At 52.1% G+C, this 20,539-nt stretch overlaps 1 protein-coding gene and 1 pseudogene across 4 annotated transcripts; both read left to right on the forward strand.

Annotated features, from left to right (window-relative positions):
- Positions 1–8,248: 8,248 nt before the first annotated feature.
- SLC11A1 (solute carrier family 11 member 1) lies at positions 8,249–18,710 on the forward strand. 4 transcript variants are annotated; one of them, XM_012740293.3, is made up of 15 exons: positions 8,305–8,389; positions 9,216–9,349; positions 10,179–10,301; positions 10,635–10,754; positions 11,538–11,644; positions 12,409–12,479; positions 12,796–12,863; positions 13,015–13,170; positions 14,431–14,589; positions 15,670–15,759; positions 15,889–16,008; positions 16,417–16,566; positions 17,005–17,078; positions 17,918–18,071; positions 18,202–18,710. In XM_012740293.3, exons 1-15 carry the CDS (start codon positions 8,383–8,385, stop codon positions 18,310–18,312), a joined length of 1,644 nt encoding a protein of 547 aa, XP_012595747.2. In that variant the 5' UTR covers positions 8,305–8,382; the 3' UTR covers positions 18,313–18,710. The 4 variants fall into 4 exon arrangements, with proteins under 4 accessions (XP_012595746.2, XP_012595748.2, XP_012595747.2 ...); XM_012740292.3 differs by lacking the exon at positions 9,216–9,349 and having other exon boundaries at positions 8,249–8,389; XM_012740296.3 differs by lacking the exon at positions 10,179–10,301.
- On the forward strand, positions 8,480–8,685 carry LOC142872782 (uncharacterized; annotated as a pseudogene).
- Positions 18,711–20,539: the final 1,829 nt, after the last annotated feature.

A 20,539-nucleotide genomic window follows, 5' to 3' on the forward strand; every position in this document is an offset into this window, starting at 1 on the left:
CGGGGGTCTCGCTCTTGCTCAGGCTGGTTTCAAACTCCTGACCTCGAGCAATCCGCCCGCCTCGGCCTCCTAGAGTGCTAGGATTACAGGCGTGAGCCACCACGCCCGGCCTATTTTGAAATATCTTGAAGGTTAGTTTCTATATATTCTCTGATTGACAAAGAAACAATCTTCTTTTTACTTTTTTTTTTTTTTGAGACAGAGTCACACTCTGTTGCCCGGGCTAGAGTGCCATGGCATCAGCCTAGCTCACAGCAACCTCAAACTCCTGGGCTCAAGCAATCCTTCTGCCTCAGCCTCCCGAGTAGCTGGGACTACAGGCATGTGCCACCATGCCCGGCTAATTTTTTATATATATATTTTTGGCCAATTAATTTCTTTCTATTTAGAGTAGAGCCGGGTCTTGCTCTTGCTCAGGTTGGTTTTGAACTCCTGACCTTGAGCAATCCACCCGCCTCTGCCTCCCAGAGTGCTAGGATTATAGGCGTGAGCCACCACACCCAGCCAGGGTGCTTAGTTTTTGACTTCCCCTGCAGCAGATATTACTAGGTTGGAACCAGAAGTTGATATTACTAGGTTGGAACCTTGAAGGGGCGTGATTGAAGGGGTGGGGGACAAATGCTGGTTCACAAGTAGCTTGTTTGAGTCCAATTAGTAGTGACTGTGGGGTTTAGGAAAGGATATGCTATGGAAAGAGACTCGGGTGGGTAGTGTGATCCAAATGCGATTAGTAGGTAGATGGAAAGTGTGGTTGTAAGCCAGGAAGTGATTTAAAAATGTTCACATATTGGCTGGGTGTGGTGGCTCATGCCTGTAGTCCTAGCACTCTGGGAGGCCGAGGCGGGTGGATTGCTCGAGGTCAGGAGTTCGAGACCAGCCTGAGCAAGAGTGAGACCCCCGTCTCTACTAAAAAAAGAAAGAAATTAATTGACCAACTAAAAATATATAGGAAAAATTAGCCGGGCATGGTGGTGCATGCTTGTAGTCCCTAATACTCAGGAGGCTGAGGCAGGAGGATTGCTTGAGCCCAGGAATTTGAAGTTGCTGTGAGCTAGGCTGATGCCACGGCACTGTAGCCTGGGCAACGGAGTGAGATTCTGTCTCTAAATAAATAAATAAATAAAAATAAAATAAAATAAATAAAAATTTTCACATGAAAGGGCCTGGGCAGGATGGACTTATCAGGCACAGGGAAGTTTGTTGGGCCAGTAAAACTGAAATGAATATAGTTCCTTGGAGATTAAGGTCAGCTTTCTTTTTTTTTTTTTTTTTTTTGAGACAGAGTCTCGCTTGTTGCCCAGGCTACAGTGAGTGCCGTGGCGTCAGCCTAGCTCACAGCAACCTCAAACTCCTGGGCTCAAGCAATCCTCCTGCCTCAGCCTCCCAAGTAGCTGGGACTACAGGCATGCGCCACCATGCCCGGCTAATTTTTTTTTTATATATATATTAGTTGGCCAATTAATTTGTTTCTATTTATAGTAGAGACGGGGTCTTGCTCTTGCTCAGGCTGGTTTCGAACTCCTGACCTCGAGCAATCCGCCCGCCTCAGCCTCCCAGAGTGCTAGGATTACAGGCGTGAGCCACCGCGCCCGGCAAGGTCAGCTTTCTTATAAAGAGGGCTTCAGAGGAGGTGGCCTATTTTGGATAGAACTGTTGGGTTTACAGCCCACCCAAGGTGATCAGAGTATGAGGGAATTACATAAGATTTTGATTCCATTTGAGAGTCGGGATACAGACAAGCCCCTTTTGTGGAGAAATATTGGCACATATCCAACAATTTGTGTAGGCTCGAGAAGAGTCTGTGGTTTTGAGAAGCTGGAGAGCCTCTTGGACTGTAGGCAAATGTTGTAGAACACCCAAGGTGGGGAATATGGAAAGTAGGATTATTATTAGAGTTCCCAACATGGGCAAAAGGAGGACAAGCCTGGTACATAGGTTGGGAAGAAGTATAATGAGGACAAGGACAACAAGATTCTGTATATACCACAGCATACTATTGAAGCTCACAGTTTGAGGGCATCTGTTGAGTGAATCCAAGCCTGGTATTAGTGATGGACTGGCAGGTGTAGGCTGGTGGATTTCTGGGGAGTTTGTGGTAGGTGGAAGTAGTTTCCTCTAGAGGATCAGTGAGTTTGAGCCGGGAGAGATGAATCCAGGATGGAATTCCCAAAAGTTTAGCTGTAGTGGGAATGGTGATAATTATTTGAAAAGGACTTTTTCATAAAGGTTGGAGGGAGCCAGCTTGTCCTGGGATATCCTTAAGTAAAACTCAGTCTCCAGGCTGGAAATGTTGCGGTCCCTTTAAATTAAGGAGTCGAGGAAGGTGGGTATCTGTATATTTTCAAAAGAGTTGTCCAGTGAGTCTGACTGTTGGCGAGTAAGTGTCAAGTAGGGGTGGGGAAATTGAGGTGAAAAACAAGGAGAACAAAATGTCCATATATAAGTTCAAAAGGGTTAGGAAGTAAAGCCACCCTAGGGGAGATGTGGAGTCTGAAAAGAGTATAGGGCAGGAGGTTTAAGGTGTTCCTGAAGGCTGACTTGTCAACAAATAGAGCAGTCCTTAGTACATCTCAACTTTAATAACAATTTAAAAACTAGTCTTATTACATGTAGACATACACTGATAAGAAAGATAAAAAAAAAAAAAAAAACTAGTCTTATGAAAGTTGTCCAAGTCACAAACTTGGTCAATGAACTTAGTCAATGAACTAAAAGGCATTTGAGTTTTTCTTGTTTTCTTGATAACATATTTGATTTAAGTGCTTACTTTTTTAAGCCAATTAATTAGAGCTCTTTTACATATTTTGGTAGTGAAATATCACATACACATGACATATATAGACACAAAGACACACAGACAGAAGCAGATACTTTTAGGTGAAATAAGGTGGAAAATTTATATTTTGAAAGTATAGAGCTAGGACTTTAGGCCTAAATATTGTACCAGCATTTGTTTATACCAAGAGAAAATAGATTGGATGTAAAGTTTCAGTTAAGCCTTTCCCATGAGCCCGAAAAAGGAAGCCAGCAGTATTAAAAGGAGTTGGGTGTCTAACGTCACCATAAGATCTTTTTTTAGTGAGGGGTAGAGCAATTGGGAAGCACTAAAAGGACTGAGTAAAGATCTGATTTCCAAGTGAGCAGAGGAGCTGTGGAGTACCCAGGGGTTTTTGTGTTTTACCTTTTACACTGATTATGGAGATAGAAGAGGGAAGTGGATGTCTTGAAAATTCAGGAAGAGCAGTATAAGTGGTTGTGGTGTCAATCAGAAAATCAACCTGCTTACTGTAACAGAGAGTTACCCGAGGCTTGGCCATCTCGATAGTGTGAAATGGAGCTGGTTTTGATGCCGGGGTCTGTCAGTCAGGCTGAAGTAGTCCCAGAAGATCCGTGGTTATTGAGGATGTCCTGCTAGGGGCCCTCTGGTTCCGGAATGCAAGAGCAGCCCCCTGTCTCAAGGAGAGGGCAATCCGGCTTCCAGCGTCCCTCCCTTTTGCAGTGAAGGCAGGGTCCCAGCAGAGCCCTGCTGGGGCATGTCTTAGTCCAGTGACCCAGCCGGTGTAGTTCAAGCAGGGTTCAGCTCCTGGAGAGAAGCATGGTCCTGGTGTCTTCTTGCCTGGTCCTTCAGGGTAACCCTGTCTCTGAAAAGCTCCTCCTATAGCGGGAGCCGCCATTTGGAAAACCTCCTTCTGCTCTTGGGTCCTCTGGCTGTCCCGTTCCCTCCTTTTCTCTCTCTTCTCCTCATCTTGGTTATTAAAGACCTTGAAGGCCAGGTCTAAAAGTTCCGCTTATAGAGTTTGAGGCCGCTTGTCAGGTTTTTGGAGTTTATGCTGAATATCAGGGGGAGATAAAGTGTATTGTTGAGCTGATTTGTCTCTCTTTGGTGTCAGGATCTAAGTTAGTAAAAAAGCAAATGGCTTCAGATGGTCATGAAAGAAAAGGGGCTGGATTTTCATCCTGGCTTTAAGTAATATTTTTAACTTTATTATGATCAATGAGCTTAGCAGTGGCCCTTTTCATCCCTTCTATGAGACAGGAAAGCATGTGGTCTCACTGGCTCCTGTGAGGCGATCCCTGTTGGGAATCCCAATTCAGGTCCTGTTCTGGGACCACCGTGGGGCCAGCAGTGTATCAGGTTGTCTTCAGCTGAGATCGTCTGTATACTCCCTAGCCTGACCAAATACGGCCCGTTCCCCCAGAAGCAGTACAAGTGGAGAAAAGTATATGGATAGCTCTCCATGGCAGGGCATAGGAAAGGGTGAGATATTTGAATTCTTTGGAGAACCAGGAAGGATCAGCTGAGAAGCTGCCCAATTTGGTTTCTTTTCTTTTTTCTTTTTCTTTTTGAGACAGAGCCTCAGTCTGTTTCCCTGGCTAGAGTGCTGTGGTGTCAGTCTAGCTCACAGCAACCTCAAACTCCTGGGCTCAAGCGATCCTCCCACCTCAGCCTCCCACCTCAGCCTCCCAGAGTGCTAGGATTACAGCTGTGATTCACCGCGCCTGGCTTCCCAGTTTGGTTTCTATTAGAGACAGATCAGACATAGAAAAAGGAACATGAACTCAGATAATGCCTTCTGACCCGGCCATCTCTCGAAGGGGGAGTTGGTATATGGGGAGGAAGGGGTTGGGAGAAAGTGCGGCTGGGCAAGAGGGGTGGAGACGCAGAAGAGGAAGAAGGAGGGGGAGAAATGGGTGGAAGTGAAAACAGTGGATGTCACCCTTGTCACTCAATTCCATTAGACAGTAGCACCAAAGGAGGAATGTGATATGGAGGGAAAGCAGGAGGAGCCAAAAGGGAAATATCATCCCAGTCAGAGGAGGATGAGGGAAGAGATGTAAAGGTAAGAAGTAACATCTGGCAGGTGGAGCAAAAATCAGGGTGCCAAGCGAGTTCATAGAAAGCCTGCACACACATACGGGACTTCAGACCACTTGTTGAGCTGGCGGCAGTAAAGGTCAAGTTGTAGAATGGTGCTATGATTAAGAGATCCACTCTCAGGCCAAATCTCCTGGTAATCTAATTTATATAGTGGCCAACCTATATTGCAATGGAAGACTAAATGTTTGGGCTGGAGGTCAATAGGTCCCAAAGTTGTCAAAATTTTGAGAAGACATCCTTATGGGGAGTCTTTGGGTGAGCAACTGAACATTGCTCATGGTGATAACTAGGCGAAAGAAAAAGGGAAGGACTTTACAGACAGTCATACACTGAAACGCCAAGAGTCTGAGAAGGGTTTTCCCCACTAGACACCCTTCAGGGTGCTGAGCAGATATCAGTCATCCCCAGCTCTGAGTCAGACTGAAACCTAAAGACCTAGCAGAAAGCAGGTGTCCCTGAGTTCCGACAGAGACTGAAATGGAACCTAGAAAGCTTCTGCAAAGCCAGGCATCCTTGGGTCTAGGCAAAATCCAGAGAGGGTGGTTAGAAGGGACCCCTCCAAGAGTGGCAGACCGGCACGGGGGTTTCCATAACCACGAAGCTGCCACTCTTTCTAGAGCATATGACCATCTCCAAAGTCCTAGCGACTTGCCAGGTTCCGAATGGCATTGAGGGCGCTGAGAAGGATGTCCCAGGAATGGCACAGCAGAGGAGTCAGCAGTCTCAAGACAGAGGCGGAAAAGTGAGTTCCCCGTATGGAGACAGACAAGTGACTCCTTGTACGGGCCACCAAATGTTAAGGTGAGAACTTGCAGCATGGCATGAGAAAGAATTCTTGACACAAAGATTAGGACAGGTTTAAAGAAAAAGTTTATTTTGCTTTCTAAGAGGAAAGGGCATGGCATAAAAGCAAAAGAAAGAAGTGCTAGCCCCAAGGGTGAAGGTTTTTGGCTTTTTATTGGGGGTTATAAAGGGTAAAAAAGTTATTGCTGTAAGCTGGTAACAAGAGGCTGCACTTGTTTTTCCTTTCTCTTTCCTTCTTCTCTGTGAGGCTGGCTTATCAGTCTCCTTGGAATGTGTTCTGGAGGAACTGGAGGAGGGTCATGCTCCTTCTATCTACCCAGTTATTTTCAAGTGTTGTAAAAACAAACTCTTAAAGACCACAAATTAAGCCACAAGTGGTTAATCCTAAAGACAGCGAGTTGAGCCACAGGCAGTTAATCAAAGGGCAGTTGTGTGCTGTGATCTTTGTCTCTTTTTTTCTATTAGATAATTTTTCTCTGCTAGGAAGTTTACTAGCAATGCCATCCTTTCACTCCTGCCTCAGCCTCCCAAGTAGCTGGACTACAGGCTTGCATCACCACACTCAGCTAATTTTTCTATTTTTTGTAGAGATAGTGTCTCACTATGTTGTTCAGGCTAGTCTCGAACTTCTGGCCTCAAGTGATCCTCCTGCCTCGGCCTCCCAAAGTGCTAGGATTACAGGTGTGAGCCACCATGCCCAGCTTACTTTCAACACTAAGGACATCAAATGTGTTGATTTTCCACCCCAAGTAATTCTCCAACTCTCTACACACAGCAACCAGGGTTCCTACAATTAACTCAATCTAGACACTAACTACCTGGAGTTAACACAGGCCCCACAGGTTAAGGGCTCAGCCACACAAGACTGCCCCTCACTTCAGATGCCAATCGCAAGTAGTGGTTCCCAGGTTTCCCATATTGCTGTCAAACTTGGCTACAAGTTGGAGGTTCTCACAACCTTCAAGTTCAATAATTTGAGGCCCAAAGAACTCAGGGAAACACTTTACTTACTATTACTCGTTTATTATAAAGGATATGACTCAGAGGCCAGGTACGGTGACTCATCTGAAACCCTAGCACTCTGGGAGGCTGAGGCAGACTGATCGTTCAAGGTCAGGAGTTCGAAACCAGCCTGAGCAATAGTGAGGCCCCGTCTCTACTAAAAATAGAAAGAAATTAATTGGCCAACTAAAAATATATAGAAAAAATTAGCTGGACATGGTGGCATATGCTTGTAGTCCCAGCTACTCGGGAGGCTGAGGCAGGAAGATCGCCTGAACCCAGGAGTTTGAGATTGCTATCAGCTAGGCAAATGCCATGGTACTCTAGCCCGGGCAACATAGTGAGACTCTGTTGAAAAAAAAAAAAAGGGTATTAAGAACCAGGGGCAGAGACCAAATATATATTCCTTATTATGTCACACTCCCCCATTTTCTCTGGGATGGCTACAGGACAGGAAGTGTGGGAGGATGTGAGGGTGGAAGTTGGGGTACAGGAGCTGGCAAGGAGAAGACAGTGTGAGCTGGAAGGGTCTAGCCATCATTCATCCAGAAGTTACAGACTGACAACCCCAAGTGGAACCAAGCACAGAGATGTACTTTTCTTGGATTACACAGTCTTTTAGATTTTTTAAGCCTAATATTCAAAAACATATATTACATAAAATTTCAAATTCTCCCGCATGCTTGACAAATCAGAAGCTATGGGATAGCATGCTCACATTCCCACATGACAGCAATTGGCTGGAATTCTGAAGGCATTGTGCTGTCAGACAGCATGTATGACCTTTGATTTGCTACAGTCTCCATCACTCCCTATTGCCCTTCACTGCTGAGGCTCACCATCATTTGTCATTCAACACTGAGCTGCAGCTGTTTTTCTTACTCCCAACCTAATAGTTGGGATTAAGAAAGGAGGCCAAGCATAGTTACATGCTTGGCCCCTTTGGACCTAAGTTTTTGACCTCTTAGCTAGTCTGAGCCCGTCATTTAACAGAACAAACAAGCGCCAAGAAGGGACATGACCTGGTGACAATTGCTAGTGAATCAGTGGAAGAACCAGGACCAGATCCCAGTGCCCCACCTTCTGAGGACATCCATGACCTGATTCTTTAATGCATGTCCTTGTAGCAGCGCCTGGAAAGTCTTTCCCCCTGAGGCCCTCAAAGGGAAACAGAGGTCTCAGAATCCATGAGGACTCCCTCCCCTTAGGCCAACCAGTGGCCTTGGGACCCCAGATTAAAGAGGAGAAGAAGGGCCTGCCTGCTTGTGCGTGTGTGGCAGAGGTGGGTTTGGATCATGGGGTCTGGACATGAATGCCCAAGTTGCAGGAAGTGCTTCAAATCAGAGCTCCTTTGGAGGCACAGAATACCGGGTCCCTGGAAGGGGAACAGACGTGTTGTGGGAACAGGGCAGCCAGGGAGGGGAACAAAGGTTAATGCTGGGGGTGACCAGATCCTTCCGCCAGAGCTGACCACTTCTGCCTTTGGAAAATGTTTCACAACGCCCCGTGTGTGTGCTGCATGTGTGAATGTGCGGACGGGAGGCGAGCGGTGATGTAAGAGGCGGGAGCCCAGCCGGGATGGGTAAGAGGGTGTGGGCTCGCACACTCACTCGCACCAGCACCCAGAGAGGGGTGCAGGGTGAACAGCTGCCCAGCACGTCGCTTACACCCGGCGAGTACCTGAAGCCTGCGTCCTCATGGCAGGTGAGTAGTGGCCTCCAAGGACATAGCCTGGTTAGGGTGGGGGGACCGAAGAGGAGACTAGGCTGGAAGAGACTTGAGAAGGCAAGAGAAAGGACTACACTTTCAGGGATCATTTCTATAGTTCATTACCAGAGAGTTTCTCTGAACGCGTAGAGCACCGGAAACCACGAGGAGGAGGCACAGCATCCTCCCCTGAGTGTGAAGCCGGCTCTTGGTGCTGCTACCGCCACTTGCCACTGACAATCGTTCTCTCCTTTTTGGGGAGAGTAAGAGGGAGAGGACGCAGTCTGAGTGGTTTCCTTTAAAAAGAAAAAACAAAATGAAGAAGGCGAGAGAAGTCCTGTCTCCCCCACCCCCGACCACTGCTGGAGTCCTGGTCTAGACCACAGGTCTGGACACCGGACCCACTGGGGCTGGGCCCTTCACGGCCCTAATGCCTCACTTGTTCTTGTCTGGTCTCCATGGATTGGAGCCCCTGGGGTGTCCCCAGCTGCTGGGGAGGCAGGGACAGGCCAGGGGCAGACATGTGGACTCAGCTTGCCTCTCTCAGAGTCCAGTGTCTCCCTCCCATCCTCTGTGGCAGAAGATCTGGATTGAGGGATCTCTGTGCTCACGTGGGAGGAAAGCAATTCTGAAGCATCCACATCCCACACCTGTATCTTCTGGAATGTTTTGTCGAGGGGTGGAGGTGATGGACCCAAGATGGGGACCAGACCTTAATTTCCCCACGCTGCCTGGAGGAGGTGGGAGAGGGGGCAGGTGGCTTTAACCCTGGGCCACCAGAAAGAGAAAGGATACTCACCCTGCCTCACGGGGTCCCTCACAGGTGACAGGGACCCCCAAAGGCTGAGCAGGCCCAGCTACGGCTCCCTCTCCAGCCCACCTGGCCCAGGGCCACAGCAAGCACCTCCCAGAGAGACCTACCTGAGTGAGAAGATCCGCATCCCGGGCACGAAATCGGTGGGAATGCTGGGAACTTCCAAGGGGCTTTGGGGATCGACAGGATCCAGTGGGACCTTACAGGCTGGGGGAGGTGGGTCTTCTTGGGACCATGGCAAGTCCCTTCCAGCTCTGAGCATCGGTGGCAGACAGTGTCAACTGTCTCTATTCCCAGCACCCAGCACTCAGCTAGGGTGCTCAGTATTTGTGTGAAAATTATCAAATTGCTTTCTGAACGAGTCTCAGCTTTCCTATGAAGGAAAAGGAGGCTGGGGTGACCTGGGGTTGGAGGCTGGAGGTTGTGTTTTAGTATTTAAGGAGAAGATCAGGACGGGGCATAGGGAGACATGGAGGAGGCTGCAGGCTGGGGTCTAGGATGCTGTCATCTGCGTTTCCAGAATCTTTAGCAGATTCCTAAGCTCATGTGCCAAGCCCTGGAATGGGCTGGGGAGATCAGAGCCTCGGTGGACCCCAGAGAGGAGGACTTGTGGTCTGAGAAGGGGCTGGGGAGGGAGGAGCTGGACCAGGGAGCCTTAACCCCAGAAATCCCCCTCTCAGGGCTCTGAGAACCTGCTGAGTCAGAGCCTGCGAGAGGCAGGCGGGGCAGGTACAGGCCGGCCATGCCACGGAGAATGTTCTGGCTCCAAAAAGCAGATCCTCTGTGATTCAGCAAATCCTGCTGCTTCCTCTACCCGTGCCCCTTCCCCAAACGGCAGCTCCAGGCATGGGGACCAGGGGGCAAGCTGACCCGCCTGGGCTCAGGGGGCTGTGGGGCTTAGCTGGGGGCTGGCCAAGGCCAGCTGCTATCACCCACACACCCAGGACCCCACCAGCCTGCTCCCACCCCTAGGGCACGTTCAGCCTGCGGAAGCTGTGGGCCTTCACGGGGCCTGGCTTCCTCATGAGCATCGCTTTCCTGGACCCGGGAAACATCGAGTCAGATCTCCAGGCTGGAGCTGCGGCTGGATTCAAAGTGACTGAGTCAGGGCTGGGGGAAGTTGGGGGATTCCGGTGGGAAGGGAGGTGAGCAGGTTAAGTGGGCGGAGGTCCCCGCTTGCCATGTTTTCCCAGGGCGGCCTGCATGAACGGTGCTCCTGGGAGCAGGTGCCAAAGTCAAATGTGCCAGGAAAGGGTCCCCAGTACAGCCCTGCCAGAATGTGGGGTGTTTGGGGGAGGGGGTTGGTATTTTTGCTATATCTCTCCCACACTCTCCCCAAGGAGTATTCTTGGTTAGAGGGTGCCACCAACCCCGGGGCTTTCTGAGACTGGCCCCTCTGGCTGAAGTCCTCTCCCTGCCTTCTCACAGCTGCTTTGGGTGCTGCTCTGGGCCACGGTGCTGGGCCTGCTCTGCCAGCGACTGGCTGCCCGCCTAGGCGTGGTGACAGGCAAGGATTTGGGCGAGATCTGCCATCTCTACTACCCGAAGGTGAGCCTGGGGACCTGGGCAGAAAGCACACACTGGTCCCAAATCCCAAACAGCTATTTACAGCTTTCATGATCAAATAAACACATCATCTCACCTGGGGCATCCCAAGTCCATTTGATAGATGAAAAGACTGAGGCCAAACTGAGCGCGCAATCTGAGAGGCACATCAGAGATGCGTCACTCATTTTCCAGAAGGGGAAATTGAAATCTGAGAAAGTGACCAAGCCAAAAAATAGGGAAGTATCAACTCAGGGATGGTCACTGGCTGGGGTGGATCCCGGCAACTTGGCGGTTGTGAGTGTCCAGTAAGGAAAACAAATTGTACCACTAAACATTTCAAAGTATTTAATGCAGCGATTTAAGAGTCTGGGAGGGCTGGAGGAGCAAGGGAAGAGGGTGTTACCCCAAAATCAGAAAGCTGCTACACCCCTGGCACCAGCCCAAGAACCATCACGGTGCTGAGCTTCCGGAAGCATTGCTGATACTAATGAAATAGCCAGTCACCAGTGCTGCCGGTTCCCAGGTTGCCTAGTGTCCTTGCTGGTGCCACTGCCAGAAACCACCAGAAACATGGGGAAAATGGCTTCTCTTTCCCTTTCAATTTCCTGAAAGCATTTCCTACACAACCCATGGGGAAGCCAGCCAGCAAGGCTGTCTTGCAAATGCAGTTTGCAGGCTTCTAGCCCAGCAGCACAGTGCAGAGCATGGGAAGGTGAGTGTCGTGCTGAGACAACAGACAAATAACTGGTCCACCCTTAATGAAGGCTTGCTTCCTCCCCATAGGTGCCCCGCACCCTCCTCTGGCTGACCATTGAGCTAGCCATCGTGGGCTCGGACATGCAGGAGGTCATCGGCACGGCTATCGCGTTCAATTTGCTCTCAGCTGGACGGTACCGCCCCAGTGTGTCCCAGCTTGTCAGGCCAGGGCTGGGACCAGTTTCTACTTCTTCCCTAAGCCTCGTGCTTCCCTGAGTCCATTTCATCCTGCTGTCTCCTCTGACGCAGGGCTGTTGCCCTACTTCCCAGAAATGAAAAATGACTTGTCTAAAGTCATGCCGAGGCCTGGCGCAGTGGCTCACGCCTGTAATCCTAGCTCTCTGGGGGGCTGAGGCGGGCGGATTGCTGGAGGTCAGGAGTTCGAAACCAGCCTGAGCAAGAGCGAAACCCCATCTCTACTATAAATAGAAAGAAATTCATTGGCCAACTAATATATATAGAAAAAATTAGCCGGGCATGGTGGCGCATGCCTGTAGTCCCAACTACTTGGGAGGCTGAGGCTGGAGGATTGTTTGAGCCCAGGAGTTTGAGGTTGCTGTGAGCTAGGCTGATGCCATGGCACTCACTCTAGCCTGGGCAACAAAGCGAGACTCTTGTCTCAATAATAAATAAATAAATAAAGTCATACCGATGTGAGTTCTGCAGACTTCAGAACTGCAGCCCCAAGCTCCCTGCCAGGCCTAATCTCCCATCTAGCTTTGCCCTTTCTAGAGTGTTCTGTGCTATTTTTCCATTTCCAGCACACTCTCACTCCCCTCACCCTAGCTGTCTGAGGGCTCTTGGATTCCGGCTCCCAGGAGGCCAGACTCCACAGTTTCCAGCCCAGAGCAAGACCCCTGGGCCAATCTGGACTGACCCAGGCCCCTCTGGTTTTCAGAATCCCACTCTGGGGCGGCGTCCTCATCACCATAGTGGACACCTTCTTCTTCCTCTTCCTTGATAACTACGGTAGGTGTGCACCTCCCAGGGCAACGCTGGTGTGAGGATGCCGTGCTGGGGGAGGGGCTCTGACATTGCCTGGCGGCAAGTGGGAGCTCCCTCACCCTAGCTGTGTGGCCAGTGACATAGACTTGGGTTTCTTTTGTAAAATGGGGAAAATAATAGCACAGACATCCTAGGTTGTCGTGAAGGTTCAGTGCGGTAATATATCTTAAGCACTTGGCTCAGTGCCTGGAAGTGCTCTGAACATTAGGCATTAACAATTGTTTACCTTACAGATTTTTTTGGTTTGTCTGTTTGTTCGGCCCCTTTGCCCTGCCCCTAGGTTTGCGGAAGCTGGAAGCTTTTTTCGGATTCCTTATCACCATTATGGCCTTGACCTTCGGCTATGAGGTGGGAAGCCAGAGCTGCAACTCCCTGTGGCCCCAAGGTCATTCCTCTCCCTTCCCCCAAACCAGGGCTGAGTGGAGGGCGTGAAGAATCGGTAAAGGTGGCAGAGGCTGTGAAGGGGCGGGACGTGTCATGACCAGACTCCTCCCTACAGTATGTGGTGGCACGTCCCGCGCAGGGAGCGCTTCTTCGGGGCCTGTTCCTGCCCTCGTGCCCCGGCTGCGGCCAGCCTGAGCTGCTGCAGGCCGTGGGCATCGTGGGCGCCATCATCATGCCCCACAACATTTATCTGCACTCGGCCCTGGTCAAGGTGAGCAATGGGGCGGGGCGGAGGAGGGTGAGGGAAACGCCCCTGCCCTAGAGCCACTCAGGCCCCGCCTCCATGCCTGGAGCCCCGCCCCCCTAGCACCTTCCTCTAGGAGAATCATTATCTCTTTTTAAAATTTTCTTTCTTTTTTTTTTTTGAGACAGATCTCACTTTGTTGCCCAGGCTAGAGTGAGTGCCCTGGCGGCAGCCTAGCTCACGGCAACCTCAAACTCCTGGGCTCAAGCCATCCTCCTGCCTCAGCCTCCCGAGTAGCTGGGACTACAGGCATGCGCCACCATGCCCGGCTAAGTTTTTTTTTGTATATATATTAGTTGGCCAATTAATTTCTTTCTATTTATAGTAGAGACGGGGTCTCGCTCTTGCTCAGGCTGGTTTCGAACTCCTGACCTCGAGCAATCCACCCGCCTCAGCCTCCCAGAGTGCTAGGATTACAGGCGTGAGCCACCACACCCGGCCTAAAATTTTCTTAATAATATTTTTTTATTAGAAGTGTGGGGTGGTGGCTCACACCTGTTAGCACTATGGGAGACAAAAGGATCACTTGAGACCAGGAGTTAGAGACCAGCCTAACCAATATATTGAGACTCTGTCTCTACAAAAAATTAAAAATTTAGCCAGGATGGTTGCATACACCTGTAGTCCCAGCTTCTCGGAGGCTTGAGGCAGGAGGATTGCCGCAGCCCAGGAGTTCATCACTGCAGTGAGCTATGATTGCACCACTGCACTCCTGCCAGGGTGACAGAGTGAGATCCTGTCTCTATTAAAAAATAATATTTTTTTTTGTTAGAGATGGGATCTTGCTATATTGCCCAGGCTGGCCTCAAATTCCTGGGTTCAAGCAATCCTCCCACCTCAGCCTCCCAACTAGCTAGGACTACAGACTCAAGTAACTGTGCTGGGTAACATTCCTTACTAACTGAATAAATAGCTGGACGCAGTGGCATGGGCATGTAGTTCCAGCTACTCAGGAGGCTGGGGCAGAGCATCACTTGAGCCCAGGAGTTGGAGGTTGCAGTGAGCTAGGATCAGGTCTCTGTGGCAAAAGCAAAGATGTTCAAAAAAAAAAAAAAAAAAAGAGCAGAGATGTAGGATAGGGTCAGCTGACCAGGGCCTGCACCAGACTGCCACAGAGGGTACTTTAGAAGGTACTGGGGTGTGGCAGACCATAGGCAGAAGTGTGAGAGTGGGGGAAATTGTGGTGGCCCTAAAGGATTTTGGCCCTTCCCCCTTTAACCTTCATAGTCTCGAGAGATAGACCGGACCCGCCGAGTGGATATCCGAGAAGCCAACATGTACTTCCTGATTGAGGCCACCATCGCCCTGTCTGTCTCCTTCATCATCAACCTCTTTGTCATGGCTGTCTTTGGACAGGCCTTCTACCAGCAAACCAACCAGGCTGCGGTGAGACACACTCCCCCGCCCCGTGCACCTGTGGCCATGCCCTACACACATGCCCTGCAAGCTCTGCTGAGGACCCGGGCGATGCAGACTCTGCCCTGGACTGCAGCCACTGGGGTCCTGTCTCCTGATAATCTTCACTGTTGATAGATAAACCATAGTTCATTCAGCAAATAATTAATTAGTGAGTGTCAGTGTCGTTATATACCAGGCAGTGCCCTAAGACCCTGAGGATACGGCAGTCAATGATGCAAAGACCCTGCCTGCTTGTAGCTTAAATAGAGAGGAAGATGAGCACACAGGAAACAGGTCAACGAATGAATACCCACAGGAGGTAGAGAGTGTGAACAATGACAACACCATGAAAGAAATAAAGGGGGCCATGCAGCATAACTGGGGGTGTGGGGTGGGGAGTTACATTAACCCATGTGGTCAGGACAAGCTTCCTGGAAGAGGAGACATTTGTGCTCACACTGAAAAAGGAGCTGGTCAGCTCCTGACTCTGGGATTTGGGACCTGTGTCTGTCTCTCTTTCTGAGTGGGTCTCTGTCATGAGGCTGTAACAACTGCTAGCCAGTGGCGGGCACTTACTGAATGCTGAACACCGTGTGTGGGTCCCCTCTGGAGACCTGGGCACCACCACTGCCTTGCTATGTGACCTTGGGAGGTCATGCCCCTCCCTGGGTCTCACTCTGTTCCTTGGCACAAGGAAAAGAGGTCTAAATAGGGGATTGCAAACCCTGCAAGACCAGGCGGCCGCACAGCTGTGGGAGGTGAGCGGGTGTTAGGAAGGGGCGTGGGGGCATGCCAGCCAATTGTCTCTCTGTGGTCATGCCAGCTCTTACAAATCCAAGAGAAGCTGGAGGCCAGGTTCTCGTGAGACGTCTTCTCTAGTTTAAATGTTGGCAACAAATTCACATTAAAGAGAAAAAAAACCCCAAGTTTGTTAGCCAAACAAAGTATGTGCAACCGGATTCGGCCCGCGGGCCACCAATTTCTGAACCCTGATCAAGGCCGGCAGTCTGGTTTTCCAAGACTGAATGTGCGCTTCACATCTTCCTCCCCCTGCCCCGGTGCTCGCAGTTCAACGTCTGTGCCAACAGCAGCCTCCACGACTACGCCAAGATCTTCCCCATGAACAACCAGACGGTGGCCGTGGACATTTACCAAGGAGTAAGCGCGCAGCACCGGAGGACGGGGGAGGGCGGGACCCGTCGGGGCTCCTCGCCTCGCCCACCTCAGGGGCGGAGCCTGCGCGGAGAGAGGCGTGGCCATTGGTCTGACCACGCCCCATCCCTCCAGGGCGTGATCCTGGGCTGCCTTTTCGGCCCCGCAGCCCTCTACATCTGGGCCATAGGTCTCCTGGCGGCCGGGCAGAGCTCCACCATGACAGGCACCTACGCGGGACAGTTCGTGATGGAGGTGGGGCAGCCCTGAGGTCCTAGGACAACAGGCGCACTGCTAGGGGCTTGGACACCCGGCTTTGTTGATCCTTAAAGTAACCCAGAGAGCGCCACTATTAAGCCTCACTTTACAAATGAGAAAACTGAGATTCAGAGAGATGAGGCGACCCGAGGAAGCTGCAGACCCAGGACTAACAGGAGCCTTTTCCCAAAAACCGTTTAGTCTTCAGCAACCAGCTATGGGAGGAGAACACCCTCCGCCCCCCATTTCTCCCCACCTATCCCTTCTCTGCCACTCTGACAGAATAATGGAAACACAGAGCATCCCCCGGGCATGGGGTGGGCTGAGGGAGGACAGAGGGTCCCTCCTCTGGAATCTCTAGTCCTGCCCACCCCCCCACCAAGGTGCTCACCCCGTACCTCCCAGGGCTTCCTGAGGCTGCGGTGGTCACGCTTTGCCCGAGTCCTTCTCACCCGCTCCTGTGCCATCCTGCCCACCGTGTTGGTGGCTGTCTTCCGGGACCTGAAGGACCTGTCAGGCCTCAACGACCTGCTCAACGTGCTACAGAGCCTGCTGGTAAGACGCACAGTCTCTGGCACCCCTGCCAGCTGCAGAGCTAAACAGGAGCCACAGCAGTCCCTCCCGCTGAGCGCCCCCCTCCCCAGCCAGGCCCTATCCTAAACACACTTTGCCTACAAGGCTCACATAATTCCAGGAATCACCATTTTATCCCCATTTTACAGGCGGGAAAACTGATGCACGTGACTAGTGACTAGTGGCAGAGCTAGGATTCAAAATCAACCAGCCCCCAAAACACCTCCTCCTGCTTTGGAGCCCCATGACCTTGGAAAGCATAGAGAGAGGGAAAGAGGCTCAGAGTGGTTTAGGGGACTTGCCCAAGGGCACACAGCCAGGCAGAGGATGACAAGTTGCACCCTTTCCTCCCCTGCTGTATTCTGAGGGCAGGGTCCCTTAGCCTCAGCTTCAGCCTCTGCCTCCCCCTGCACTCCCCAGCTCCCGTTCGCTGTGCTGCCCATCCTTACATTCACCAGCTTGCCCGCCCTCATGCAGGAGTTCGCCAATGGCCTGTAAGTACTCCCCATCCCAAGCACTGGACATGCATGACCCCATTTGATCCTCACAACCCCCCAGAGGTAGGAGGTACTATTATCCCTATTAGCCAGATGAAGCAACTGAGGCTCAGAGAGGTTAATACACTTACCCAGAGTCACATAGCTAGAAAGTGGCAGAGCCAGGACTGGAATCCAGGGGTGAGGGCTATATCTACAGCCTGAGGCCCTCACTCTCACCCCATAATCTGCTCTAGCTAAATCTTGCCCCTTTTTTTTTTTTTTTTTTTTTTTTTGAGACAGAGTCTCGCTTTTGTTGCCCAGGCTAGAGTGAGTGCCGTGGCGTCAGCCTAGCTCACAGCAACCTCAAACTCCTGGGCTCGAGTGATCCTTCTGCCTCAGCCTCCCGGGTAGCTGGGACTACAGGCATGCGCCACCATGCCCGGCTAATTTTTTTTTTATATATATATATCAGTTGGCCAATTAATTTCTTTCTATTTATAGTAGAGACGGGGTCTCGCTCTTGCTCAGGCTGGTTTTGAACTCCTGACCTTGAGCAATCCGCCCGCCTCGGCCTCCCAAGAGCTAGGATTACAGGCGTGAGCCACAGCGCCCGGCCCTAAATCTTGCCCCTTTGCATCCTGGAAAGCCTAGAAGGCAGGAGGTGGGCTGGGGGGGGGGGGTGTCCTATCTGCTCCAAGTCCCACAGCCCAGAGAAGCTGAGAGCAGGCTCTGTGTATCCACCCCACCGTCAGCTGTGGGCTCTAGGGGAGGAGGAGGAAAGGGAGAAGGAAGAGGAGAAGATACAGGTGGTCAGCTGTGTCCAGCCAGTCCTGAGCCTCTCTTGTGTCCTCCAGGCTGAGCAAAGCCATCACCTCCTCCATCATGGCACTGGTCTGCGCCATCAACCTCTACTTCGTGGTCAGCTTCCTGCCCGGCCTCCCCCACCCCGCCTACTTCGGCCTTGTGGCCCTGGTGGCTGCAGCCTACCTGGGCCTCACTATCTACCTGGTACTGTGGGGCCAGGCGGTGCCTTGGGGATGGGGGAGGCAGAGCAAGGAGGCCACAGATGGGGAGGGCATGGGGGGGACTTCCCCAGAGGTCTTGGCCTCTCCCCAACTCTTGGCCTCCTCTCCCCCAGATCTGGACCTGTTGCATTGCCCATGGAGCCACCTTTCTGGCCCACAGCTCCCACCAACACTTCCTGTATGGGCTCCCCGACGAGGAGAAGGAGGGGGAGACCTCTGGATGAGCCCCCACCCAGGGCCTGGCTGGAAGGCGGAACGGGTGGGGCAGCTGACCTGCTGGGCAGGACAGGGCTTGAAGGCAGCAGCACAGAGTGGGAGAGTTTTGGAGGCAGGCCCACGTGGGGCCCTTGGGGACCTACTGTTTCCTAGCTCAGACAAGAGATTAACCTCTGGGTCTGTGTCCTCATCTGTAGAATGGGACAACACCAACCTTGCAATGGACGCTAAGCACTTTAACACAGTGCCTGGCACTTGGGACCTAAAAAAAAAAAAAGCATTCAAAAAATATTTATTGAGCACCTATAGGAGTGACCTGACAAGACCAACGGTGGGGCTGGGGTGAGGCCGGATGAAGGCTCCAAACTGGCACATAAAATAGAGTCTAATAAATGCCAAATAAATACTTGTTCACTTCTCTTCTGGAACCTGTGGCCTCAAGGTTACAGGTGGCCCTCCAGATCCCCAACGGCGGCCCCACGGCTGAATCCAAACTTCACAGGACAAATCCCTTTAAAAAGATTTGTTTTGTAAAATTTGGATTCAGCCAAAAGGCCGCACTCAAGGACCCAAAAGGCCGCATGTGGCCCCAAGGCCGCAGGTTCCCCACCCCAAAGTCTGATTCCCTCCTATTGCCCGCAGCCTTTCAGTTACGCCTGCAACCCATTTTCCAGCCACTAAAACGGAGGCGCGGTTCCCTCTTCTTCAGGGACCAGGTCGTAAGGAACCCAAGAGTCCGTGCCTCCCAGGCCCAATTCCTCTGCCATCTCCCCAGGGGGCTGGGCGGCCGGGACTCCCACGCCGCGCAGTTAACACTCCCTCTCAGCTGAGTCCCAGCTCCCCCTAGGGGCAGGGACGGTCCCGAGCGCCGGCACTCCCGCCTTGGCCTCACCCCTCCCGGCCAAGTGTAACAACTGGGAGAGGCCCGCGGTCGGGTCTCAAACCCGGCCCCCCACCCCCGGAATCCTCCCGAGCGAGGAGGTGGGGAGGAACTGTGTGGGCGGGGAACCCCCTCTGCCGCAGGGAGCGGCCGGACACCCCTTCGCCCTGTTCAGGGGCTGCACTTTATCGACGTTCCCTAGGCTGTTTCTAGGCTCCCCCAAGTCCCTCCTCCAGTTCCTCGGACCCCAGCCCGGGAGCTGCGGACAGCCGCAGCCAGGAGAAGGGGCATCCTGGGCCTTTCCCTGGAGTTAAGCCAGGAGCGAGTGCTGTACCTGGGAGTACCCCCAATTTCCCGGGGACCCAGCATAGCAGGCGACGCGCAGGTCTGGGCGATTGTTTATGAGAAGAATTTCCTCTTTCTTAAAAGGGCAACGATGCGAGTGGGGCCCGCAAAAAGAGAAGGAATGGGACAGGTCTGGAGCAACCAGGGCAACTGCCGCAGAAGGCACCCGGGCAGGAGGGCTGCCCGCCCTCCTCCGGATTAGCAATGGAGAAGAAGGGGCCCATGAGAGCTGAAGGAGCGGACAGATGGGGGGCGGGTAGTGAAGAAAGGCATCTTGCAGATCCTCCAGCTCCCAAAAGTGGCCCCAGCTGTGTCCTCTGCCCACCCCTCTGGTCAATTCCCTTGGCATTAATTGGGTCCCCGTCCCGTGCCAGGCCCGGTGCTACAGGTGGGGGAGGGAGGCAAAGTCCTGAATTAAAGATGTCAGCTGTCCAGGAGCAGAGCGGGGAGATGGCTAAGTCACTGAGTAGCAAGATGTGGTGAAGGGCGCTGCCAGTGAGGCCTGGGCCAGAGGTGACAACTCCTGCACGGGACTGTGAAAGCTGAAGGGGAGTGGGGGGCAGTCCAGGCGAAATGAATGTGCCAGGAGTGGGGGACTTGTGCGTGCATAAGCTCGGAAACATGAAACGGGTTTCGGGGGAGTTCTTGGATTTTGTGAGGCAGGACTAGGGGATCCCTGAGATGGGCAGGCTGGTCCTGTGAACTTGGGGACAAAGAAGACACCTGAGTGCCAGCGAAGGAGCTACCCTGGACCTGGGGGAGGGCTTGGTGATGAGATCAGGTCAAGGTCAGGCATTTTAGGACAGGTAGGCCCCTGCTTAGAGCCCTCCAGCCCCATAAGCAGCTCTGGGCCTCTCAGCTCCACAGGCTCAGCTCGAACTTGACCCAGGATGGGCCGCTCCACCGCAGCCCCGGGTGGGAGTCCCCGCTGAGGTACCCCCTGGGGCGGGCTTTCCCGGCCCCATTTGGCAGATGGGGAAGCTGGGGTGCTGGATGGAAAACACAAGTAT

This window comes from Microcebus murinus, chromosome 8 (assembly GCF_040939455.1).
Source record: "Microcebus murinus isolate Inina chromosome 8, M.murinus_Inina_mat1.0, whole genome shotgun sequence".
NCBI lineage: Eukaryota > Metazoa > Chordata > Mammalia > Primates > Cheirogaleidae > Microcebus > Microcebus murinus.